Here is a 27,115-nt window from a genome sequence, read left to right on the forward strand (position 1 = left end):
ATATGCTTTTTTGGGGGTGGTTGGGGTGGAGGTGGTTGGGCATATTTAGAAGTGAGATCAGAGAACTGCCAGGTAGACTCATATGTTTACAAGAACGAATAAGTAAGAAAATATATGAGAATATTACAGGCTGAATTGTGCCCAGAATTTAATTGCCAGCACCCATCTCCATACTGGAACTAAATATCCAAGCACTCAGAAACTAATAATGGGACAGTCATATCTAAGTAACAATGCTCAGTAGGGGAACTACCGCTCAAAAAATCCAAAATATCAAACAAGAAAAGAGCGGGTTTATATGAGTAGGAACCCTGTTCAAAAACAGTGATAAGGAAAGGTGGACAGGACCTCAGATAAGTGACATACAGCAATAATGCTGAACAAGTTGTGCTCTACATGAGCGTCACTACAAATCTGTCACTGGTCGCTTTCTCACCATCCTCCTATGTGCTCAAATCTATCATATCTAACACATACTGGGGCATTTTGTAACTGGGAGCCCACATTTACAGACCCTTGTGCATATACATTTGCAGAATTCTAACATGGGAAAGTGCTAGTTTGACACCTAAATACTATTCCGTAACAGTGTGCATAAGTGGAATAATGCAAGAATACAAGGGTGGGTATGCAAGGGAAACACTCATTAGTGGAGCATGGGTAGTACATAGACATGTCCCCTACCTATACATGTTGGAGGCAATTCTATAAAATTATAAGAAGAAACCACAATTAACACACTGTTTATATGCTTTAATGCTGTAAAAATTAGCACTAATGCATCTAAGGGCGACGAAAATGATAAAGGGGATGGGACGACTTCCCTATGAGGAAAGGCTAAAGCGGCTAGGGCTCTTCAGCTTGGAGAAAAGGCGGCTGAGGGGAGATATGATAGAGGTCTATAAAATAATGAGTGGAGTTGAACGGGTAGACGTGAAGCATCTGTTCACGCTTTCCAAAAATACTAGGATTAGGGGGCATGCGATGAAGCTACAATGTAGTAAATTTAAAACGAATTGGAGAAGATTTTTCTTCCCTCAACGTGTAATTAAACTCTGGAATTCATTGCCAGAGAATGTGGTAAAGGCGGTTAGCTTAGCAGAGTTTAAAAAAGGTTTGTACAGCTTCCTAAAAGAAAAGTCCATAGACCGTTAGTTTATCTTGTTGGGCAGACTGGATAGACCATTCAGGTCTTTATCTGCCATCATTTACTATGTTATTAAATGGACTTGGGGAAAATCCACTATTTCTGGGATAAGCAGTATAAAATGTTTTGTACATTTTAGGGATCTTGGCGGGTATTTGTGACATGGATTGGCCACTGTTGGAAACAGGATGCTGGGCTCGATGGACCTTTTGTCTTTCCCAGTATGGCAATACTTATGTACTAAGTGCATTAAACACTATTGTTTAAGCTCTGGCATAAGTGGCTTCATGCATAAGTGCAAGAGGGCATAGATAAGGTTGGAGTATCGACCGACAATTTATTGGGGGTTAAGTTACACACAAATGCTCAGATTCTGTATTTCACACCGGAATTTCAATGCGGAAATTAACCCATTAGTGCCCAACGTTCCCATAATAAAATCCTTTGTGGGAACGTTGGGCACGAATGGGTTAAAGCTCATTCTATAACAATATGCATAACCTAATTGGTTAACAAGATAAATAGCGCTTATATTTGTATATTAACCACCAATTATCAGCACTAATTGGCACTAATTAGAATTTTCACATACTACTCGCTAAGCGTACTCTGGAATGTGCTATGTGTGAATTCTAAATGCACTATAAAAAATGGGGTATTTCCATAAGAACATAAGAGTACCTATAATAGGTCAGACCAATGCTCCTTCTAGCCCAGTATCCTGTTTTCCAAACAGTGGCCAAGCCAAGTCACCTGGCAGAAACCCAAATTGTGGCAACACACTATACTACAAATCCGAGGGCAAGCAGTTGCTTCCCGTGTCTGTCTCAGTAGCAGACTATGGACTTTTCCTCCAGGAATTTGTCCAAACCGGCAAAGAGTTCCAGAGCTTAACTAGTCATTGAGTGAAAAAATATTTCCTCCTATTTGTTTTGAAAGTAGTTCCATGTAACTTCCTCGAGTGTCCCCTAGTCTTTGTACTTTTGGAACAAGTTAAAAATTGATTTACTTCTACTCATTCTACACCACTCAGGATTTTGTAGACCTCAATCATATTGGCATGGAATGAGTTGCTAGTGGGCATTCCAAAAATTTACATGCAGGGTTATAGAATACGCCTGCTTGGTGCCCAACTTAGGTGCCTATCAGGGGCATAATCGAAAGAGAAGGACGCCCATATTCTGACACAAATCTGGAGATGCGCGTCCTTCTCTCAGGGTCGCCCAAATTGGCATAATCAAAAGCCGATTTTGGGTGTCTTCAACTGCTTTCTGTCGTGGGGACGACCAAAGCTCACTGGGATGTGTCAGCAGTGTACCGAAGGCGGGACGGGGGAGTGCTTAACACATGGGCGTTCTCGGCCGATAATGGAAAAAAGAAGGGCGTCCCTGACGAGCATTTGGCTGACTTTACTTGGTCCAATTTTTTTCATGACCAAGCCTCAAAAAGGTGCCCAAACTGACCAGATGACCACCAGAGGGAATCGGGGATCACCTCCCCTTACTCCCCCATTGGTCACCAACCCCTTCCCACTCCCCCAATAAAATTTAAAACATTTTTCCAGCTTCTATGCCAGCCTCAAATGTCATACCCAGCTCCATCACAGCAGTATGCAGGTCCCTGAAGCAGTTTTTAGTGGGTGCAGTGCACTTCAGGCAGGCAGACCCAGGCCCACCCCCCTACCTGTTACAGTTGTGGTGGTAAATGTGAGCCCTTCAAAACCCACCTGAAACCCACTGTACCCACAACTAGGTGCCCCCTTCGCCCTTTAAGGGCTATGGTAGTGGTGTACAGTTGTGGGGAGTGGGTTTGGGGGGGGGGGGTTGGAGGGGCTCAGCAACCAAGGTAAGGGAGCTATGCACCTGGGAGCAATTTGTGAAGTCCACTGCAGTGCCCCCTAGGGTGCCTGGTTGGTATCATGGCATGTGAGGGGGACCAGTGCACTACGGATGCTGGCTCCTCCCACAACCAAATGGCTTGGATTTGGTCATTTTTGAGATGAGCGTCCTTGGTTTCCATTATCAGCAAAAACCGAGGTCGCCTATATCTAAGGTCGACCATCTCTTAGGTCGACCTAAATGTTGAGATTTGGGCATCCCTGAGCGTATTATCGAAAAGAAAGATGGACGCCCATATTGTTTCAATAATACAGGATGCCCCGCCCCTTCGCGGGGATGTCCTCAGAGATGGGCGCCCTTAGAGATGGAGCTCCCCGTTCAAAAATGCCCCTCTATATTTAAACTAAGTTTTTCTTGGCGTAAATGAATGCACTTAGAGTTAGGTTGTGGCATGGCCTGCTTAGGTGTATTGTGTAAACCACACCTAAACCTAAGCATACATTATATACTACGCCTAAGTGTACACTTTTTGGCGATGATATTTCAGGCGCCACAGATTGAATCTAGTCAAAATTTATAAATGTTTGGCATGACAATTGTGTACTACACTAGAATCCTATAAGACTTTTTGGCACCAAGATCCCATTATAGAATTGGCGATCAGTGTGTGCCAATAGAATGCATAACTTATGGTGCCAAGTTATAAAATTACCCCTGTAACTGTCAGCTACACACGTCCCTACCATTTTCAAACCATTGCTGGTCTAACTTTGATCACATACATGTAAGGCACATCAATACTGGGTTATCCTAGTATTACACAATGGAATCTGGTATTGTAGAATAGACATTCACTGAATGACTTTGGGGCACCTAAATAGAGATGGTCTCTTAAGGAACTGCCCACTCAATAACAGGCTATTAGTCACTTAAAACATTGATGGACATGAGGGGAGATCAGGCTGACAGGGCACAATCTGCTGAAATAATGGGTGGTTTAAACCTAGATGGTATGAGAAAGATAACGAGATTGAAGCCTTTATTCATGTTCATTCACAACCCAGCCAGCTCAGTGACAATATTAAAGCTGATCTCTAAAGAATTTGTCAAAGACATGTTTTATTTGCATGTGTTCTTAATTGATCTAGTTTATTGCCTCGGTGTTTTTGGAGAATTTTGTGATATGTTTGGTCACTTTGTTTCCTAATTTCTCTTTTCCCTTCTTTCTGTCTCTTCTTCTTCCTTGAAGCTTTAAAACAGTGAGATGGTAAATCATACCAGTGTGACAGAATTCTTGATTCTTGGGTTCCCAGAGTTTCCGGATCTGCAGCTCCCTCTCTTCACTCTCTTCTCATTCCTCTACCTGATGGCTGTGCTGGGGAACCTCCTCGTTATCTGCATAGTATGTGCTGATCAACACCTGCACATCCCCATGTATTTCTTCCTGGCCAACCTGTCTGCCTTAGACATCTGCTCTTTGACTTCCATTGTGCCAAAAATGCTGACAATTCTCCTGGCAAAGAACTATAATATATCTTTTTGGGGATGCATTCTACAGATGTATTGCTATTCGATATGTGTATCTATAGAATTTACTCTTCTGACTGCCATGGCATACGACCGTTACATTGCAATATGCAACCCTTTGCGTTACCTCAACATCATGAATAAGAGGGCGTGTGCTGTTCTGGCAGCTGCTTCATGGATTGCAGGTTTACTAGAACCATTGCCACACCATATTGTTATATCCCAGTTTACTTTTTGTGACTCAAATGTAATAAATCATTTCTTCTGTGAAGTTGCAGCAGTGGTGAAACTTTCTAGCTCAGATACCTCAATAATTCAAACTATGAATTATATATTTGGGTTATTTGTAGTCTTTATTCCATTTCTCTTAACTCTGACATCCTACGTGTTTATCATTTCCACCATCCTGAAAATCCGCTCTTCAAAGGGCAAAAGCAAGGCCTTCTCCACCTGCTCCTCCCACCTTATAGTCATTCTTCTGGCATATGGGACTATCATAGGACTATATATACACCCTGGGTCAATGGATACTGCAGATCCAAACAAGTTACCTATCGCAATGTATATAGTCATTCTTCCACTCCTAAACCCTCTGATTTATAGCTTGAGAAGCAGAGAGTTAAAAGTGGCCCTGAAAAAAGCCATCATGAAGACCCACTAAAGACCTGCACCCCCAATATTCAAAAGCTTTTAACCAGCCAGGATCGGCACTTGGCTGGTTAAATGCCCCATAACTGACTGTTGAGCCATATTCAGCGAGGGATAGCTGGCTAGTGTCTAGCAGTTAGCCAGTTATATCGCCCTGTCAGCTGATTTTCAGACCGACTTTGGCAGCCAAATATAGTTGCCTGAAAACATGGGCTATCTTTGGGCAGTTTCAAGATAACCGGCTGATTCTGAATATGGACATAGCCAGTTTTCTTGAAACCGGTCAAATATAAACCAGACATTTAATGCCAGTCAGCGGAAATGACCTGGCATTGAATATCCAGGCTCACAGTGGACCATGAGAGGTAGCCAAGCCGGCTTCAGCGGTTTGAATATCGTCCCCTTTGTTTCTTGGCCTGACAATGATTGCAGTTGCTCTAGAGCACTGTGGCTGAAGTTTTTTTGGAACGATGTCATTGAATCGGGTGCTGAATGTCTGCATTCGGATATACATAAGTTAGTTTGGGATTTCAGTAGAGAGCAATTATTTTGAATGATGCAGTTATGGATATTTATAATTTCTGTGTGTACATTCATAGGCATAATTTTGTAAAATCAATGCAACTGTACCCCTGGTTTGTCCAAATGTTGTCCCCTTGGAACACCAAACACTGCATATAAAAGTATGTTTGATCTTGTATGTACCTGTAATATTATGTGTGTTCACCCATACAATTTTACGAGGCTCATTTTCAAAGCATATAGACTTACAAAAAGACACGATAGCAACCTATGGAACTGTGTAAGTCTATGTGCTTTGAAAATAAGCACCTATATCAGTTATTTTCCTGATATATTTACAAGCCGTTGAGCCCAATAAAACGGGCAACAAAGCAGTCGGAGCCCTGCTGGGTCCAGCCGAGACCCCGCCCACGAAAGCCGGCCTGGGGGATGGTGGCAGAGGAAAGCGCCCAGGTCACAGCAGCAGCAGCTCATCGGACCCGTTGGCGTGCACCTTGAAGCTGCTGTCAGATGATCCCCGCCGCGTAGCTCTGTTCCTGGAACTTCCTGCCTCCTCGTTGGAAGAGATTTGTGACGTGCTGCGCTGTTCTGCGCATGCGCGGCACGTCGGTCACTCTTCATTTATATAGTAGGATATGTGCAAATTGCTTTTTAATATGACTCCCTTTTATGTGGTAAAACCTGGGCTTCTTTTTGGTCCCTCCAGCGTTACTGAGCTATGAAGAATTTATATATAACCAGGTACCTTAACTCTGTGCTCAGCATATACCAATACTGAAGATATCTTAGAAAAGCCTGACCTATGTTCAGTTGCTATTTGAATCATTTTATTTTGAAAAAATAACTTTCTGTAAATAAACATAGTCATTTGAAAAAAAATCAATTGAGTTCCTTATTACTTTACAGCAGGGGTTCTCACCCCAGTCCTCGGAACACACCCAGCCAGTCAGGTTTTCTGGATAGCCACAATGAATATGCATGAGATAAATATTCTTGCACTACCTCCATTTTATGCAAACGTAACTCATGCACATTCATTGTGAGTATCCCAAAAACCTGACTGGTGGACTGGGTTTGAAACCTCTGCTTTACATTAAATGTAGGTGTGTTAAGCAGCTAGCAGTAACCTTCATTTTTCACCCAGAATCTCCTACTTAATTCAATACCCTCCCTAGGAAACCCCCATCTGACCCAATACCCTCTAGAATCCCATGCCTCTGAAGACAGTCCCTTAGTGAAGCTCCATCCTATTGCAAAGTATATTTCCCTTACTCAACCCAACCCTTCCCAATCCACTCACTCTATCCCTACTGGTGGTTTAGTGACTTAGGTCAGGAGTGAACCCTTTCTGATCCCATCCCATGACTTCACCAAAATGGCAAGAACAAGATGTCCACTAGCAGCTGTCTCACAGTACTAGCAAAATGAATCATCCTTACATATAAGGAGAAATGTTCCATATATGGAGGAATGAACCTTTGCAGCCATTAGCCTCAAGTAGGTTCCAAGGTAGTAGGGAAGTGGGGAGAGGGTTAGGATCTCAGATGTAGTGGGGTTTAACTTGATGGCAGGGCTTTTGTGAATGAGGAGGAGTGATGAGTTGGAGGTTTTCGCTTAGAGGGGATCGATTGGGGAGATGGAGGGTGGTTATGACTTGGGAGGGTGGAGCTAAGGAGAAGATGGTGGGGGAGTTGTGACCAGGGCCGCCGAGAGGGGGGGGGACAAAATTCCCCGGGCCCGGGCCTCCGGGGGAGGGGGGGCCCGGCGCCGCCGCCGCCACTGCAGTCCGGCCCGCTCACCCTCTTTCGCTCCCTGGCATTGAACTTAAGCGCCTCACGTCACCTTTGAAAGCGCAGCAAGCAGCGATAGACCACTCCTTCCTTCTGTGTTCTGCCCTCGCTTGACGTAACCCACGAGGGTGGGACACAAAAGGAAGGAGTGGTCTGCCGCTGCTTGCTGCGCTTTCGAAGATGAGGCGCTTAAGGTCTGTGCAAAGGGCCAGGGGGTGGAGAGAGGGCTGGGTGGAGGGGGGAGGCCCGGGGGCGGCCTTGTCCCTTTTATCTTGCTGCACCATATAGACTTCCTGAGCCAGTACGTCAAGCTCCATCTCTGACCTTCTTCAAATCTAAGCTAAAAGCCCACCTTTTAGATGCTGCTTTTAACTCCTAACCCTTGTTCACTTGTTCAGAACCCTTATTTTATCATCCTCACTTTAATGTTCCCTTATCTCTTGTTTGTCTGTCCTAATTAGATTGTAAGCTCTGTCGAGCAGGGACTGTCTCTTCATGTTCAAGTGTACAGCGCTGCGTACGTCTAGTAGAGCTATAGAAATAATAAGTAGTAGTCCCGTGCCTGGCCCAGTCTCTCAGCGGCCCTGGTTGTGACTTGGGTAGAATCAGACTGATAGGAAGTGGCAAGGTGGGCCACTGTAGGAGCACATTTTGCTTTTGATTGGGCTAGAAAGTGTGGATTTTCCCATTTTGCCTTGTATGCACCTTGCATATTCTTCACAGGCTTTGCACTTACCACACCAACCGAGGAGACAAATAAAGCATGATGGGGATGTTATTTGGCAGTGCAATTACTCCCCTCTGATCAATGGCCCACCAATCTGAAACCCCCAATCTCTCTCCAATCCAGAAGCCCCTCCACATTCTCAAAATTTACTCCACTCAACCCCTTGGTCTTCTTCTTCACCTCTAAGACTTAACCCTGGGGTTAAATTGGCGTGGGTGGGGTGGAAGAGCCATTGGGGCAGCCTGCAAAATGGCCATTGCACACCTGCAATTGCCATTCTTATTGACTCCATTGGCCTGCTCTTGTCCCGCCTCTAGGATTCCCCCTCTTATTACATACCACTACCCTTCCCTTTCTAACCTTTACTACCTCCCCTTTTGTTGTCCCTGATCTATCTTGCCTACCCTACATATGAGCCAAACTGCACCTCTGCATAAGGATTTTCAAAACTGTAAGTAGATTTTATAGACCATTTTTTTAGACTCTTTTCACCTTTCCTTATTATCTACTAGTAAAAAAGGCCCGTTTCTGACACAAATGAAATGGGCGCTAGCAAGGTTTTCCTCGGAGTGTGTATGTTTGAGAGAGTGTATGTGAGAGTGACTGTGTGTGAGAGAGATAGTGAATGTGCGAGTGTGTGTGTGAGAGAGAGAGAGTGAGTCTGGGTGCGAGTGTGTCTGTGAGAGAGAGAGTGTGTGTGTGAGAGTGTGTGCAAGTTCGTATGTGAGACACAGTGTGTGAGAGAGAGAGTGTGTTTCATACAGATACAGTGTGTGCGAGAGAGAGAGTGTGTGTGAGACACAGACTCTCTGTGAGACTGAGTGTATGAGACCAAGAGAGTGTGTGAGTGACTGTGTGACACATGGAGAGTGAATGTGATACAATGTGAGACATAGAGTGTGTGAGAGACAGTGTGTGAGAGTGAGAGAAAGAAAGAAAGACATTGACTGTGTGAGAGAGAGAGAGTGTGTGTGTGAGAGAGAGTGTGTGTGTGACATAGATACCTCCCCCCCTTCTACTGTCAGGCCCCCCCCCCCCCTCTCTCTCTCTGGTGTCTGAGTGTTAATGTGCAGGACGCTGAGCTCTGTCTATGCTTCAAGGAACTTTATTTAATAGAATGCACCTCCAACATTCTGAAGCTGAGAAACCTCGTGTGGTTGGTCCCTTCTGCTTGTGACGAACCCGGAAGTACATGATGTCAATTCAGGAGATGGATACAGAGGGCAGGAATGCCTCAGCCATGCAGTCAGCTTCAGAATGTTGGAGGTGCCTTTTATTAAATAGGATTTTCTCTGTTTCTTTGATTCTATCTAATTTAATTCTAATTTAATTGTAACTGTATCACCTCTGATCTGGCAATAGCCTATCAGTGCATTGTAAGCCACTTTGAGCCTGAAAAACGTGGGGTATAAATGTACAAAAATAAATAAATAAATGTACGGCTTAAGGCTGCTAAAAATGCAAACTGTACACATCTTATCTGTCATTCTAGATGCCCTTTATGAAAACTATTTTTAGTAGTCGCCCACTTATTGGGTCATCCTTTGCATCAGAAAGATGTTATAATTTATCTTTATTTTTATTAGTATTTATGTATTTTAACATAATAATAAGAATATTATAATTTTTAAGATTCTGAAAAATATTTTGTAGTGTATCTGCCCAGGGACCAGATCCCAATAGACCTATCTCAGAGTGTGATGACCCATAGCTCATAAGGATGTTCTTGTAAAGATGCAGAAACCCTTGTTGAGGAAAGTGAATAATTGGAACCTGTGCTGATATTCCTCAGTGTGATAATTCCGTAGATACAGATTGCAAATGCTGCGTTGGTCAATGTACTTGCTCCGTTATTCTTTGGTATAACGTAAGGCTGAAGGAAAATTACCTACTGGATGTAAATTTTTTCTGCATTAATTCATCATTAGGTCAAGAGCAACACTTGACGTGAGGTAAGCCTGAATTTTCTTGCAAAGAGGTTTTTTTTTTTTTTTGGGGGGGGGGGGGTAGGTAGGGGGGTTGGATGATGGTGAGGCTGTTGGACACATTTAGAAGTGAGATGAGAGAACTGCTAGGAATATTTAAGGCTCAGGTGTGCCCAGAATATTACTGCCAGCATCTATCTTCATAATAGAACTAAATATTCAGGCTCTCAAAGACTAACAATGGTGCAATCGTATGTAACACATGCAGGGTCATTCTGTAACTGGGAGCCCACATTTTCAGACCCTTGTGCATCTAAATTTGCAAACTTCTAGCCTGGGAAAGTACCAGTTGGGCACCTAAATGCTATTCTGTAACTGTGTATATAAGTGGAATAATGCGTGCATGCAAAGGGGGTATGGAAGGGGGCACACTCATTGGTGGATGACGGGTGGGACATAGACATGTCTCCTACTTATGAATACAGGAGGTAATTCTATAAAATTCTATAACCAGACACCAGGACTAACATACTGTCCATATGCATTAATGCTGAGAAAATTAGCACTTATGCGTAAAAGTGCATTAACTACTATTGTTTAAGCTCTTGTGTAAGTGGCATCGTGTATAAGTGCAAGGGAGCATAGAGAAGTTTGAAGTATGGGCAGTCTATTTATTGTGGGGTAAGCTACACACAGACTCCCAGTTTCCATATATATTGTAAAGAAGAAAAGCAACACTGGGCCTTCAGGATTGAGATGATCAAAATCTCATGTTTATTAATTGACGGATAGACCCGACACGGGCCGTGTTTTGGCGCACTGGCGCCTGCCTCAGGGGTCAGCTAATCTTGATCAAAAAATTGTAGGTGGTACTGTCACAGTGTAGCGCCTCTGATGTGGAATGGAGTCTCAATTGCTCCGAGAGCCTAATCAGCAAGGACAACTCTGTCAGTCTAAAAAAACCCGCCAAATAGTGGTACATGCACCAGTGCGCTGAAACACGGCCCGTGTCAGGTCTATCCATCTATTAATAAACAAGAGACTTTGATCATCTCAATCCTGAAGGCCCAGTGTTGCTTTTTTTGTTTCTGTATTATTTTGTATGCTGTTTTACCCTCTCTTTTGTGTCTGTCCATATATATTGTGCCAGGATTTCTGGGTCAAAACTGAAGTGAATTCTGTAACTATGCACATAACCTGTTTGAGGGCCCTTTTACTAAGCCTACGTGCATCCAACATGTGTCAAATTAGAACTATCGCCCGGCTAACATGTATCCTGGGCAGTAGCTCTATTTCTGACTCACGTCCAAAACGCGCATCAGAAAATATTTTCTATTTTCTGGCGCTGTCTGGGCAATAATTGGCAGTGTATGCATGCTGATGATTACGGCCTGTTTAACCTGTGAGACCTTACCACTAAGTCAACGGATGGCGGTAAGGTCTGAGGCCCAAAATGGATGCACTCTCATTTTTAATTTTGTCGCACATCCAATTTTGGCCACAAAAAGGGCCTTTTTGCAGGCGTGCCGAAAAATGTCCAATGCATGCACCTAGACCACTGCAGACGCTTTTTTGACATGCCTTAGTAAAAGAACCCACCCCTTGGTTAACAAGCTAATCAGCTCAAATAATTAGATGTTAACAACCAATTATCAGCACTAATTGGCATTAATTAGAATTTACATGTACAGCTTTTTAAGCATATTCTGGAAAACAGTATGTGTAAATTCTATTGCATGAAACCAAAAAGAGGGCATGGCCATGGGTGTGGAATGACCGGGTAATAGGGTGTTCTAAAATGTTACGTGCAGGGTTATAGAATACGCGTGCTTGGCATCTAACTTAGGATACTGGCATAAATGAATGCCCTTAGAGTTAGGTGCTGACATAGGCCATAGGCATATTCTATAAGCCGCTTAGGTGTATTCTATAAACCACACCTAAATCTAGGCGCAATTTATAGACAATTTTATTTATTTGTTACATTTATATTCCACATTTTCCCACCTGTTTGTAGGCTCAATGTGGCTTACATAGTACCGGAGAGGCGTTACCAACTCTGGTGTAAACAAATACAAAGTGATGTTGTGGCAAGATAAAGTTCATGTGACCCAGCCACACTAGGGAATCGTTCAGCGGAAGGGTTGTGTTATGTCCATTACGTTCTTTAGTTTTGTTGTGTTGCAGGGATCACTTCACTTAAGCGGAAAGCTTTTCGGCGCTACTTTTTCAGTGACACTATCAAAAGTGACCTCTATAGAATGATATAAGACACGTTTTACTTGCATTTGTTCGTAATTGATCTGATTTATTGCATCAGTGTTTTTGGAGTATTTTGTGATATGTTCGGTCACATTGTTTCCTAATTTCTGTCTCTTCGTCTTCCTTGAAGCTTTAAAACGGTGAAATGGTGAATTATACCAGTGTGGCAGAATTCCTGATTCTTGGGTTCCCAGAGTTTCCAAAGTTACAGCTCCCTCTCTTCGTTCTCTTCTCAGTCCTCTACCTGATGGCTGTGCTGGGGAACCTCCTTGTAATCTACATAGTATGTGTTGATCAACATCTGCACATCCCTATGTATTTCTTCTTGACCAACCTGTCTGCCTTAGACATCTGCTCTTTGACTTCCATTGTGCCAAAAATGCTGACAATTCTCCTAGCAAATGACTGTAATATATCTTTTGTGGGATGCATTCTACAGATGTACTGCTATTCTTTGTGTATAGCTACAGAATTTGCTCTTCTGACTGCCATGGCATATGACCGTTACATTGCAATATGCAACCCCTTGCGTTATCTCAACATCATGAATAAGAAGGCATGTGCTGTTCTGGCAGCTGCCTCATGGGTAGTAGGTTTGTTAGATCCACTGCCACACCATATTGTTATATCCCAGTTTACCTTTTGTGACTCTAATGTAATCAATCATTTCTTCTGTGAAGTTGCAGCAGTGGTGAAACTTTCTTGCTCAGATACCTCAATAATGCAAACTATGAATTACATACTAGGGTTATTTGCACTCTTCATTCCATTTCTCCTCACCCTGACATCCTACATGTTTATCATTTCCACCATCCTGAAAATCCGCTCTTCAAAGGGCAAAAGCAAAGCCTTCTCCACCTGTTCTTCCCACCTTACAGTCATTCTTTTGGCATATGGGACTATCATAGGAGTGTATATGAACCCTGGGTCAATGGATACTGCAGAACCAAACAAGTTGCCTATTGCAATGTATATAGTCACTCTCCCACTCCTAAACCCTCTAATTTATAGCCTGAGAAGCAGAGAGTTAAAAGTGGCCCTGAAAAAAGCCATCATGAAGACGCAATGAAGAGCAATGTATCTTGCCCTGACCATGACATTTGGCACTCTAGAGTCCTGTGGTGTTTATTCCTTATCCCCTCACTGGTCAGTTGTAGCCACACATTAATTTGTAACTAAATAGGTTAATAAAACTTATTGAACCCTACAAGAGTCAGAGCGATATTGTAATTTTGTAATCTTTATTTTTATTAGTATTTATGGGCATCCCGATATATTAGCCTGGAAAAAACAGGTCGGACAAAACAGCCCTGATAAAATAGCCTTGTAACAAAATAGCCCTTTACTGTTCTATGCTAGTTTTGTTATGTCACAAAAGGCTTGTAAGATCGTTTGGGAATTGCCATTCAGCAAAATATTCCGAGAATGTTGTGAACTTATTAATTTTAGAAGTTTAGATATTCATTTATTAGCATCTTGAAATATAGTGCAAACAAGGCATCAGTTAATATCTGTTATTTACACAAAAAGTTTCTTCATTGACTGATTATGCTGGATATAGTCAGGTGGGTATGGTGAAGGCTTTTCATTGGCAGGGTCAATTCTCCACAGGCAAACATCATGCCACAGTCCTTCAAGTGTTGGTCTTAGAAGTACCTGAATGTATTCCTTGACTGTCCATGTCACTGCTGAGCTATACTGGTCAGTAGGATCCTAAGAAGAACATCTCGAGAACTTTTTATCTTGTCTTATAACAATTATGTATATTGTAAGTAATTCAGACAGTCCTTCTTCGAGACGTAGTCGGAGTTTTCTACTTGTCTCTGCATAGTGAAAAACATGTTTTGCTAATGGATCCCAATTTTATTTTTATTATTAAACATCTAATTTATGCTTTATTTCTTTTTCTATGTCAAGTTTCAGCTCTCTATGCATTATTCAAGCTTCACATGTATCAGGGTGATGTCTGCATGAGGAACTTTTCTTCATTTTTCCATGCTGTAAGCGTAGTTTGGGTGTGTCAGTTTTACATCTCCATGAGATGCTGAGATTCAGTCTTATGCTATTTGCTCTGAAATCATGCTTTGTGGGTATGAGCGGAACTTTCCAGGGAGCTTTGATGAAGACTCGCTCATCAACTGTCTGTGCTCTAATTATCCTTTGCATGTAAACAGCAAAATATACTGTGGATAACCCCCCCCCCCCTCAAAAAACCCCTAATAGGTAGACAATCATATCTATAACTGAGTGACTGCCGTTTTGCATTCGGTGTGCCCTTAAATGTACCAAATACTAGCACTTATTAGCACAAGGGTAAAACTAACCCGAAAAAGTGCCATCAGGGTTTTTGTACTATTTTATAATGGCACAGGGCATAAATGCAAGGGGAACGTACACACAGGTGGACATATTTGCCTGGGGGACTTGCTTCTTTTTGAGTTGCCGGATCCAGCTGATGTCGTCTACCTCCGGTGACCTCTTCCACTCTTCAGGCCGCATACTGCTGCTTCTTCTGCACCTCACCTGCGCTTCCTGGGTATTCCTACAGTTCCCAATTATGGATTGCCTTGCCGAGAGCTGTTCAAGCCACTCTGATCCGTCTAAGCATCTGGTCTTCCACAGTCCATTTTAGACCCTCTTGCCCTCTCCCTTTTACTTCCTACCCTGTTCCTTTTACCCTATCTAATGTAATTGTAATTGATTCCTGTACATTGTAAGCAGGGGTGTCTGGTAAATTGTTAACAGTGGGCTCTCTCTCGCCAGCAAAGTAAAAGAGAATTCAGGAGGGGCCCAAGCCCACATTTTGGGATCCATTTGTTAAAGTAGCCATGGAGAACCGGCTCCCAAAATTCTTAAAAACTTAACAAACGGCTCTCGAGAGCCTGTGAGAGCCTGCTCCAGCACACCACTGATTGTAAGCCACTTTGAGTCTGCTTAATGTGGAAAAAAAGTGGGGTATAAATGTTCACAAATAAATAAAATAAATATATATATTTCTCATTTATAGAAGGCAATTCTATAACTTGGTGTCAGTACTCCAAGCCACTTATGTGCTGTCAGTGCAGAGAAAATGTGCTCTAATGTGCATAACTACTACTGAAAAGGTGTGAGCAAAATCTAAATAAATCTAAACAAAATAACATAGAGGTGCATTTTTGATATGACAACTAAGTCCAACTTTAGATGTTTTGCACAAAAAGCCCAAAATCTGAATAAGAAAGAAAGTCATTTTCTAAAAAGAACAACGTCTATCTTTTTTTTCCCCCTGAAAATATTGTTTAGAATAATGTTTTGTATTTTGGATATTTGGTATTTGGTCCATTTTTGAAAAAAACAAAAACAAAACGAGAATATGTGCAAAACAAAGAGATGAATGCCATTGGGTGTAGGAGGAGCCAGCATTTTTAGTACACTGGTTCCCCAGACATTCCAGAAGAGCAATGGGGCACCCTATAGAGCACTTCTGTGCATGTCATAAAAACGCTTCCTGGTACACATTTCACCTTTGCTCCCTTATCGTCCTCTGTGCCCTCCAGAACCCTTCCAAAACACACTCTCCCCCACTGTACACCACTACAGTATCCCTTATGGGTGAAGGGTTCACCTATATGTGGGTACAGTAGAGTTTTGGTGACTTTGGGAGGGGTCACATTTTCCACAACAAGTGTGACAAGTAGAGAGAGATAGGGACCTGAGTCCTCTACTCCATAGTACATTACACCAACCACTACAGGGACCTGCATCTAAGGATGTCATAGGGGCTGTTAAGTCATATTTTTATTCACATTTTTGGGGGGTGGGAGGAGGTCATTGACCACTGGGGGGATATTGTAGGCTCATCCCTCATTTCCTCCAGTGGTCATCTGGTCAATTAGGGCACCTTTTTTATTTATTTAGATTTTTTGCTCACACCTTTTTCAGTAGTAGCTCAAGGTGAGTTACATTCAGGTACATTGGATATTTCTCTGTCCCAGCAGGGCTCACAAGTGTTAGGCATGCCCTAATCCCACCTTCAAAATGCATAAAACATCTGCGAAATAGGTTTCAAAAATACCAATTTGGACGTTTTGAGAAGAAAAATGGCCAAATGGCGCTATGTGATACTTTTTGGATGTTTTTCTCTTTTGAAAATGAGAACCGTGGAGGGGCATAATCGAACGGGGCACCCACGTTTTCATGAGGGCATCCTCGCAGGATGGCCCTGTAAAGGGGCGGGGCAACCTGTATTATCGAAACAAGATGGGCGTTCATCTTTTGCTTGCAGTGGACTTCAGAAAAAATATATAGTAAATATTTCAGACAGGATGCGTTACTTTGCACAGTTAAAAATATGTTTCACTCATGGATCTTAATTTTATTATTCTTATATTAAACATTTAATATATATTTTAATTCTTTTTCTATGTCCACTTTCAGTTCTCTATGCATTATTCAAACTTCACATGTATCGGGGTGATTTCTACGTGAGGATGTGTTTTTCATTTTTGCATGCTGTAATCATAGTTTGTATGTTTCGGAGTTATATCTCTATGGGATGCTGAGATCAAATCTTATGCTATTTGCTATGAAATCATGCTATGTCGGTATCAGTGGAACTTTCCAGGGGGCTTTGATTAAGATTCACTCATCAACTGTCTGTGCTCTAATTATGCTTTGCGTATGATCAGTAAAGTATATAGTGGTTAACCCATCCCCCCCAAGCTAATTAGTACTAATATTTAACTTCCTTTCAACATTTGACTCACTGTTTTCAGGCTATAATGAAGGCAATCAGATTTCAAAATTCAATCACTTTCTACAATATTGAGTAGGAACACAAGATAATTATAAAGATATCCTTTTTCATGTGGCATTTTTAGGATCCTTTTTTCCTATTAAATGACCCCTCGTGTTCAGGTCAGGTCTGAGCAGAATAATGTAGCACTTGGGAGTGAAAATACAGGCCAGGAGTCCAGTACTGGAAGCCAGGATGGCAAATATCTCCACAGCCACCATGTATTTGCCTTTGGTGCTCAGGTATGATGGGATGAAGGACACCCAAACACTGCAGAACACCAGCATGCTGAAAGTGATAAACTGAGCCTCATTAAAACTATCCGGAACCTTCCTTACTAGGAAAGCCACAGTGAAACTTAGAAAAGCCAAAAAACCCATGTACCCAATCACACCATAAAATGCAATAGTGGACCCCTCGTTGCACTGTAGAATCATCTTCCCAGTTACAGACTGTGTGTCATATTCAGGGAATGGAGGAGAGATGATCAGCCATACAGTGCATATGACAATTTCACCAGAGAGGCAGAGAAGGACTAGATAGCTGGACACTCTTGTCCCAACCCACTTTCTTAACTTGCTGCTGGGCTTGTTGGCTCTGAAGGCAATGACAACTGTGACAGTTTTTGCCAGCACAGAAGAAACAGCAATGGTAAAAATCATCCCAAAAGCAGATTGCCTGAGAAGACAAGTCACTGATCCAGGCTGACCAATGAATACCAAGGTGCAGAGAAAAGACAACATGAGGGAGATAAGGAGGATGTAGCTGAGATTCCTGTTATTGGCTTTCACCACAGCTGTGTTCCGATATTTAATAAAGATTCCCAGCACTAGGGCAGTGATAATGAATAAGAGAATAGAAATAGAAGACAAAGCTGCACCCAAGGGATCATCATAGGACAGAAAATCAATGACTCTTGGCATACATTCATCCTTCTTCTCACTGGGCCACTGATCTTCTGGACACTTCATGCAGTTCTCAGCGTCTATGGAACATAAGATTTCTTAAGGATTCATTTGTAAACATTTCATTACCAACAACTCTGAGTTTTTAAAAAAATGGAAACAATAACTGACAGGCTATCAGGGGAATTTTCGAAAGAGAAGGACGTCCATCTTCTGCCACAAATTGGGAGATGGGCGTCCTTCTCTCAGGGTCACCCAAATCGGCATAATCAAAAGCCAATTTTGGGCACTCTCAACTGCTTTCCGTCGTGGGGATGAACAAAGCTCCCAGGGGCGTGTCGGCACCGTACCGTAGGCTGGATTGTGGCATGATTAAAAGATGGGCGTCCTCGTCCGATAATGGAGAAAAGAAGGGCATCCCTAATGAGCATTTGGTCGAGTTTACTTGGTCCATTTTTTTCACGCCCAAGCCTCGAAAAGGTGCCCGAACATAGCAGATGACCACCAGAGGGAATCGGGGATGACCTCCCCTTACTCCCCCAGTGGTCACCAACCCCCAAACACCCCAGAAAAAAAATTTAAAACATTTTTTCCAGCCTCTATGCCAGCTTCAAATGTCATGCCCAGCTAAAGGTGAGTGCATAAAGGCACAGGGACAGGTTATGGGGGAGGTTGTACCTTATTGGATTTTGAAGAGGAGAAGAAGGTTTCTGGATTTGAAATAAATGGGTTATTCTATATACTCAGCCAGTGGTGGCTCTACCATTACGCCAACTGAGGTGGGGGCCTCAGATGGCATGTTTCACAGAGATGCATCTTGCAACTGCTACCAGCCACCCCCTCCATCGGCTGTGGTTTGGCTTCTCCCCCTTCCTTCCTCAACCCCCTTCCCCTAGACTACCTTTTTCTTTGGTTTTCCAAACGTTTTCATCGGCAATGATTCCCATACACTGCTCTGCTACTGGCATTGGCTTCTTCTCTATATTGTGGCCCTGCTCTATGATGTAACTTCCTGTTTCCTCAGAGGCAGGCTGCAATACAGAGAAAAAGCCAGTGCCGGCGATAGGGCATTGTATAGGAATCACTGCCGCCATCGCCTTTTGAAAAAGCAAAGGGGAAGGCATACTTGCGGAAGAGGGTAGAGGAATGAAGAGGGGACATGCCAGACCTACATGAACATTTCGATCGCTTACAGATAATAGACCAGAGAAAGAGAGTATGAAGGGAGAAATATTAGATTCGGTGGGGGGAGGGGGGTCAGGCATTAGGAGGGCCAGTGGCACCTTCTCATTGCTTGCCTCAGGTGGCAGTTTGACTTGGGTCACCACCCCTATGCTCAGCTATACAAAGTCAAGACTGAAAGGCATAAAATTGGATAGGTGATTTTTTTTTTAAATAGTCTGCATGTATGGGCCCTAAAGTGACTGACTGTGTTGAAAACTGGTTAAATGGAAGGACACAGAGGGTAGTGGTAAATGGAGCTTGCTCCGAGGGAAAGAATGCTCCGAGGGAAAGAATGTTATCAGTGGTGTACCGCAGGGATCAGTCCCTGCGCCAACTCTTTTTTTTCATATTTGTGAGCGATATTGCGGATGGACTGTCTGGAAAGGTTTGTCTTTTTGTGGATGGCACCAAAGTCTGGAATAGTGTGGACACCCCAGAGGGTGTGGATACCATAAGGAATGATCTAGTGAAGCTTGAACAATGGTCCAATAATTAAAAAGTAAGATTTAATTCTAAACATTGCATGGTCAGGCACTTGAGTTAAAAAAAAATCCAAGGCAACAAAACAGTATAGGGGGTTAAGTTCTGTGTACGAAAGCTAAGTGGTCATAGCAGGAAAGATCCCTTTATTGCATAAACTTGAATCATTAACTATGATGTAGGATGCAGGAAGTATTCAGCATCTTCCTGTATCTTTGTTTCCAGTACTGATAGGTGTATATCTGGTTCACATTAACTACTGGTATTTCATACATACATATATAAACCACGGTGATGAGTTTTGTCTACCTGTGGTATTAGAATACTCCCCTTCAGAGCAGGGGACACAGTCAAAGCAGCAGACCGGCTTCTCACGATCAATAACTTTCCTGTATCCATGTGTACAGCTCTCAGTGCACACAGAGCGGAGGACCTGAGGAGACGAAGAAATACAGAAATAGACATATTCCTCAATCAGCAGTTGCCTCTTCTATAAGAGAGATTGTCTGCTAAATCTGCTTCCATTATTTCTGATGTACTAATGACAACATGGTAAATTTCCCCAAGACAATAGAGCATTTCTGAGGTATCATGAGAACAAATTTAAAGACAGATTTTAAACTGGGAAGGTTTTCAACAAAGGGCTCTGATATTTATTCTATAATTACAAAAATATGTGATTGCAAACTTAGTCAGGTCCTTTTCTTCCTCTGCTCTGTTTCCACATTATTAACCCTACTATAAACAGAATAGATAGTATCAGGCCTGGTTTGAGGGAGTTTTCCATCTGATGGCTGTAAGGTTCACAAAGAGTTGCTTGTCCTTTGGAGCTGAGGGCTTGAAACTTCCGACATGGTTCCAGGCGGTTGTCAAATTAGGGAAATGAAAATACTGTATGATATCATAATGAGTTGGAGCATGTCTTTTGTCATCAAAGAAGATCTCATGTCCATCTGGGGCTTTAAAGTGGACCTCTTTAAGGTACTGGTTGAGCTAGAAAGATAATGCATAGTTAGAATATTTTTAAAATCTTGTTTGCTTAAGTGCAAATCCTCGATATATTGTCATAAAACATGTGAGATTTAGACTTGTACCTATTGCAACCCTATGCATGTTTACTACATTATTTCTCTCGAATCCAGGCAAATTCTTAATACCATATAGCATAACGTAGATTGAACTGGTGAGTCCTCTAAGAGTGTAAAATGCTGCACTCTTCGTCTACTGATTATTTCGTTCTATATATTTTTTTTTAGAGAGAGCATGTCATGGGCGGAGAATAGGCACAGTGGCATTAACAAGGTCGTGCACTCATATTAGCACTTGCTAATTGGTTAACAGAGACTTATAGGGGCATTTTCGAAAGAGAAGGGTGCCTATCTTCTGACACAATTTGGGAGAAGGGCGTCCCTCTCCCAGGGTCACCCAAATTGGTATAATCAAAAGCCGATTTTGGGCGCCCTCAACTACTTTCCGTCGCGGGGACAACCAAAGTTCACGGAGGCGTAGTGAAGGCGGGACTAGGACGTGCTTAAGAGATGGACATCCTCGGCCGATAATGGAATAAAGAAGAGTGTCCCTGACAAGCACCTGGCCGACTTTACTTGGTCCATTTTTTTTCACGACCAAGCCTCAATAAGGTGCATGAACTGACCAGATGACCACTGGAAGGAATCGGGGATGGCCTCCCACAGTGGTCACCAACCCCCCTCCCGCCCTAAAACAAACCTTAAATTTTTTTTGCCAGCCTCTATGCCAGCCTCAAATGTCATACCCAGCTCTATAGCAGCAGTATGCAGGTCCCTGGAGCAGGTTTAGTGAGTGCAGTGCACTTCAGGCAGGTGCACCCAGGCCCATCCCCCCCTACCTGTTACACTTGTGGTGGTAAATGTGAGCCCTTCAAAACCCACCAGAAACCCACTGTACCCACATGTAGGTGCCCCCTTCACCCCTTAGGGCTATGATAGTGGTGTACAGTTGTGGGGAGTGGGTTTTGGGGGGCTCAGCACACAAGGTAAGGGAGCTATGCACCTGGGAGCAATTTGTGAAGTCCACTGCAGTGCCCCCTAGGGTGTCCGGTTGGTGTCCTGGCATGTGAGGGGGACCAGTGCACTTCGAATGCTGGCTCCTTCCATGACCAAATGGCTTGGATTTGGTCATTTCTGAGATGGTCGTCCTCGGTTTCCATTATCGCCGAAAACCGGGGATGACCATCTCTAAGGTCAACCTAATTGTTGAGATTTGGGTGTCCCAGACCGTATTTATACTTGCATCTGCTTCAGCATCTTAATATTTCCACAGCTCATTCTCTCTCAGCTCCTCATGGCTCCATGGAGATCAAAAAGACAGCTGTGCTCCCCAGAGCCCCAGGCTCCCCCCTTCCCCGTCTCCAATGTGGAGCAAATTAATGCAAACAAAGCTCCAGTTTAAATATGGCTTCCTCTCTATTCCCTAAGATTATTTGCAGTTCCTGTATTTCATTTTTATTCCTTATTCAACATTTAGAAATTTATTTTTAAGTCTTCATTTAAGCTGAAATATTTAATTGCAGTTTTCCATATGGATTATATGAATATTTTATATTGCTTTATATTATCAATAATCTACAATATGTAGGCTATAATTCTATATAGAGAGCCAAAAATGTCTGCACTAATAAAATTTTGTACTAATCTCTGTTCTATAAACAGCGCTCAGAGTTGGGAACCCTTTATAAAATAGCGCTTAATACCAGGATCTGTGCTGATTTTTGGGCATAAAGATTTACAGCAAGTGAAACCAGGTGTAATTCCTCATGCCTAAATTAGGTGTGGATCTCTGTGATTATGTATTACGGCATGCACATTGGAGGAACACCCCTGATCCACCCATACTCTTCCCATGGTTAATCCTGGTGCCTAAAAATGCACGTCCAAATTTAAATTAATGGCTAATTGGCTCATTTTGCATGTGGAAATCTGGTGCACACTGAAATTTACTTGTGCAATTTTGGGCACTATATATAAAATCTATGGGTGAGCAAAAATGAATTTTTCCGTAAAGAGAAAAACCATTACACTTGCTAGAAAAATTGAATCTGCCAATTTTACCTGCCATGGTTTATATTCCATTTTCAGACTATTTCCAAGTTGTGACTTGGCTGTGTACAAGTTGTGTAAAGCATGAGCCAGGGCATAGATCATGTTATAAAGACTGTAAGTGAGCTCGAAATGATCCATATCAAATAATGAAAAATCAATGTTATACAGTGTCTTCGATGTGTCCAAGAATGTAGAAGAGTTGTGATTTTGGAGGAAATCTTTAAAACCTGGAATATCTCCTTTTGGGATAGTAAGCCTTAGTGAGCCATTCAATGCATTACATATCAAAGGTGTGACGGAATGAGCCTTGCTCTTAATGGAAGAGGTCTCCATAGAGAAGATAAACAGTTTTCTATCAATCTTTTCATAGGACATCCAACAGAATGCTTCTATTGTGAATATCTTGGCAGTGTGGATAATAATTACATTGGCCTTTGATTTGTAGATCTTGTTCGAAATCTGTTCAAATCTTTTCTCTAGTTCCTGAAGCGAGATCATCGTAATATCTGGAATTGATTCCAAAAAATCTACACAACCCCCAGTCCTGGTAATCTCCCTCTTCAGTTCTTCACAGTACATTATTTCGTTCTCATCAGTTGAGGTGAGAATTCCAACCCAACTCCATCCAAAGAGTCTGAGAAGTGCAGTCAAACCATGGTAATGAGAATAATCACTCGGAAAACTGTGATAAAAATATGGGAACTCAACTTGTTCATTCAGTGATGTTTCTGTCAATCCATAGCTGATCTAGGATGGAAAAGGTCAAAGAATTTAATCTTTTCAGAATTTAACACTTATTTGAGAGACTTGGAGGGGCATAATCGAAAGGTCGTCCAAGTACGCATTAAGACATCCTTACAAAAACGTCCCAAATCAGGCAGGTATAATCGAAAAATAGTATGGACATTGGTCGACAATCGATTATTCCCTGTTGCAAGCGACCAGATGAGGGGCGCATAAAGGGAAGTACACTGGGCGCCCTTTCACAATCGATTATTGCATGTTGAAAACAACCACATCAGAAAATATGGTACAACACGTTGTAGCGCAACTACAGTGCATGCTGTTCTGGACATCCAGGTATAGGAAATATGAGGATCGATCAGAAACGTCAAGTATAGGACGATCATGCTACTCCACCCAAGTTCCCTCATATGTGCTGTATCGGCATGTCCCGAACTGAGTGCACTGTACATGCGGAACATGCAGCTATATCCATGTGATTGTGTATATGTGAAGAGCTTCGCATGCTTCATACTCATCTTTATAAGGCGAGCTCCGCACGCATCAAGGACCCGCACGCATCAAGGACCCGCACGCATGCACGTCAAGGACGTTTATGATGACGACGGCGTCCACGTGCTAATAGGGCCATATATGGGATGGGAATCCATATATGGAGCTGTGCACGAAACAACGAACGTCACTAAACGACGTCCATATAAGGCACTTGTTTTCCCACACCTATTCTCACTGAAAAAATGGCGCACCTCAGGAGGGAACCCAATTTCGGGGAGCTGGAGACCCTGCTGCTGGTTCGCCTGTGCCTTAGGCACAGGCACTGGCTGTTTATACAGCACCACCACCTGCCCCCCAGGATTCAGGTCATGAGAGCCTGGTCCCGAATCAGGGACAGGCTTCAGAGGTAAGTGTGTGGCCACCCCCCTCCCCCCTCCTGTACTGACACATATAACTGCTCCCTCATCAATGTTGCCAGTAACTGGAGTGTGCATACAAGGATAATGAGTAATATGGGTACATGCACAATCACTAATAAAATGTATGTACTTGAAAGGACGACCATTCCCACATCCCTACAATAATGTATTTCGTTATTTCACTTATTTATTGCATTGGTATCCCACAGTTTCCCAGCCCTCTTTGCAGGCTAAATGTAGCTTACAATACATCATGAATAGTGGAAGCATTTAACAAAATAAATGTATAGCATACAGAAGGATCCTCATAACATGGTAATGATAACACATATTAGTAGTTTAACAAGCATAAATTAGAATGCATATAAACGGTATTTTCTGTCCTCATGGCCACCTCTATGGCATCGTCTGCATAGGAGGCAACTCTGTGGCAGCTGTGGGTGCTTGAGCACCCCAATATACAATAAAATCCTTGTATGTGTCCAGGGAAGGCTTATCTTCACTTGGGGTTAGCACCCCCCAATAATGTGTAACAAGTGGCACCTATGAGCATTAGTACCAATGGAAGGTTCCCTCCCCCCTCCCCAACAGTGTTGACCCTCTCTGCTATTTGATTGACAAATGGATGTGTGTGTAGAGGGCAAGAAGGACCGTCCCCTGACTCCTGCTCTACAAACTTGTATCTTACAGGCAGTTTGGAGTACACAGGGACCTGGAGTCCCTGAGGAGGAGGTTCCGCCGGGTAAGGCGGGAGAGGCCTGAGCTTATCCGGGCAGTGCGACGGCACCTCAGGGCTCGACGTAAGTATTCAAAAACAGGACATCTGTACTGATTTGGAAATGTATTTATTCAAGAATGCTAATGTGCTGTACAATATCAATTCTCATGTGGCTAATAGGCAACTAGTAAGTATGAACATATCTGTCCCAGATCAAGGATGTAGGTTGCAGGTGCCCTCCCATGAGTGTGGCTGCAACTTCCAACGACCATCCCCCCCGAGATGAATGAGATGACATGCTTCACTTTACTATCTCCCTTTCTGGGGTGGCTGGATAGTGTGTCCTGGTAGACCTGCCTGAGGCCCTACTTGTAGTGGATGTCATGGCCTCACTCACATCAAAGTTATGTGCTCAACACCCTTCCCACTGCCCCCCCCCAATAAAACCAACACCACCAGCCCATCAACCCCTCGTCGCATCTCACAATGCAAACATGCTGGTCAGCAATGAGTGTGGTCTGCCAACATGTCCTGTGTGGTGTGTGTCAGAGGAGGTTCCAGGGTTCTCTGTCATGTCATCTGATGCATCTCATTTCCCAAGGGCATTGGCCATGGCTCACCACACCATGGCCCATCCCCCGCATCAGGCCACCCAGCTACTGCACTATGCAAGCCATGTTGTATGTGCTGATCTCAATCACACTCCTTTTACATACACAGACCTCCAGCACCAGCAACAGGAGCAGGCTGACGAGGAGGGCCACCTGCAGGAGGAGGAGCCAGGGCAGGAGGCCCACATGGAGGAGGAGGAGGCGGAGGAGGACTCAGCCCAGGAGGCCCACCTGGAGGAGGAGGAGGCAGGCCAGGAGGCCCACATGATGGAGGAGGAGGAGGAGGACTCAGCTCAGGAGGCCCACCTGGAGGAGGAGGAGGTGGAGGCAGGCCAGGAGGCCCACCTGGAGGAGGAAGAGGAGGAGTGGGGCTCGGAGGAGGGGGTTCTCATAATAGATGAGGACAATATGGAGGACCCCTCCCCAACTGTAGCACCATCTGAGCCCTCTCCCTCCCCTCCGCATCCCCCACAACCATCCCCTGAGGCAGCTCCATCACCTGCCACCACACTGTTCCCCGGGCCTGCTCCATCTTCCCCTGCCACATCTCCTGGGCCAGCTCCAACCCCTGGGCCTGTTCCAAGCCCTGGGCCTGCTCCAAGCCCTGGGCCAGCTCCAGCCCCTGGGCCTGCTCCAGCCCCTGGGCCTGCTCCAGCACCCCTTGGTGCAGGGGCAATGATGCGCCTCCTGCAGCAGCTGGTAGATGGCCAGCGCCAGCTGCTGCAGGAGGTCACAGCCCTATGGCAGGGCATTGAGCCGCTCCAGGGCCCACTGCGGGTACTGCTGGGGCTGCTCATTGCCCTGCTACAGAGGGCATTAGTCAGAGGGCGTGGCCGCCCTTGATTGATGTTGTGGGGGGGGGGGAGTTTTGGGGTTGTGGGGAGTTGTGGGGGAGGGAGGGAATTATTAGGGTTGTGGGGAGGGTTTGGGGGTTTGTGGGGGGATTATTACAATGTTGGTGGGGTTTTGTAGGGTTGGGATGTTGTTTTGTAGGGGCGGGGGGTGGGGGAAATAAAAGTATTTGTTAAACTTTAAATAACAGTTGTGTGGGTGTGTGTCTCTCTCTCCCTTGTGCATTACATATAAGCAAATGGTGTTGTTGATTTGAGAGGAAGGAGGCTGCAATATTGGTAGCATGAAATGTGCAGTGTGAATGACAAAGTTGATGCATGTCTGAGAATGTTGGCCATACAGAAGACCACCTGTTCATTCCATCCTGTATGGCTGTATGTGTGGGGGTGGGGGGGGGGGGAGGGTGTATGGCCATTACTCTTGAGGC

General features: G+C 43.7%; 2 protein-coding genes across 2 annotated transcripts; both read left to right on the forward strand.

Moving 5' to 3' along the window:
• The first annotated feature begins 4,249 nt into the window (after positions 1-4,249).
• Positions 4,250-5,173, forward strand: LOC115457047 (olfactory receptor 5V1-like). The gene has a single exon (XM_030186471.1). It carries the CDS (start codon positions 4,250-4,252, stop codon positions 5,171-5,173), a length of 924 nt encoding a protein of 307 aa, XP_030042331.1.
• A 7,358-nt stretch (positions 5,174-12,531) lies between these two features.
• LOC115457048 (olfactory receptor 1F1-like) lies at positions 12,532-13,455 on the forward strand. The gene has a single exon (XM_030186472.1). It carries the CDS (start codon positions 12,532-12,534, stop codon positions 13,453-13,455), a length of 924 nt encoding a protein of 307 aa, XP_030042332.1.
• The last annotated feature ends 13,660 nt before the right edge of the window (positions 13,456-27,115 follow it).

The sequence above is a fragment of the Microcaecilia unicolor genome, chromosome 14 (genome assembly GCF_901765095.1).
Source record: "Microcaecilia unicolor chromosome 14, aMicUni1.1, whole genome shotgun sequence".
Lineage (NCBI taxonomy): Eukaryota > Metazoa > Chordata > Amphibia > Gymnophiona > Siphonopidae > Microcaecilia > Microcaecilia unicolor.

What these genes read in the sequence shown, in the direction of transcription:
- LOC115457048 (XM_030186472.1), top strand. Translation starts at nt 12,532, where the DNA reads ATGGTGAATTATACCAGTGTGGCAGAATTCCTGATTCTTGGGTTCCCA.
- LOC115457047 (XM_030186471.1), top strand. Translation starts at nt 4,250, where the DNA reads ATGGTAAATCATACCAGTGTGACAGAATTCTTGATTCTTGGGTTCCCA.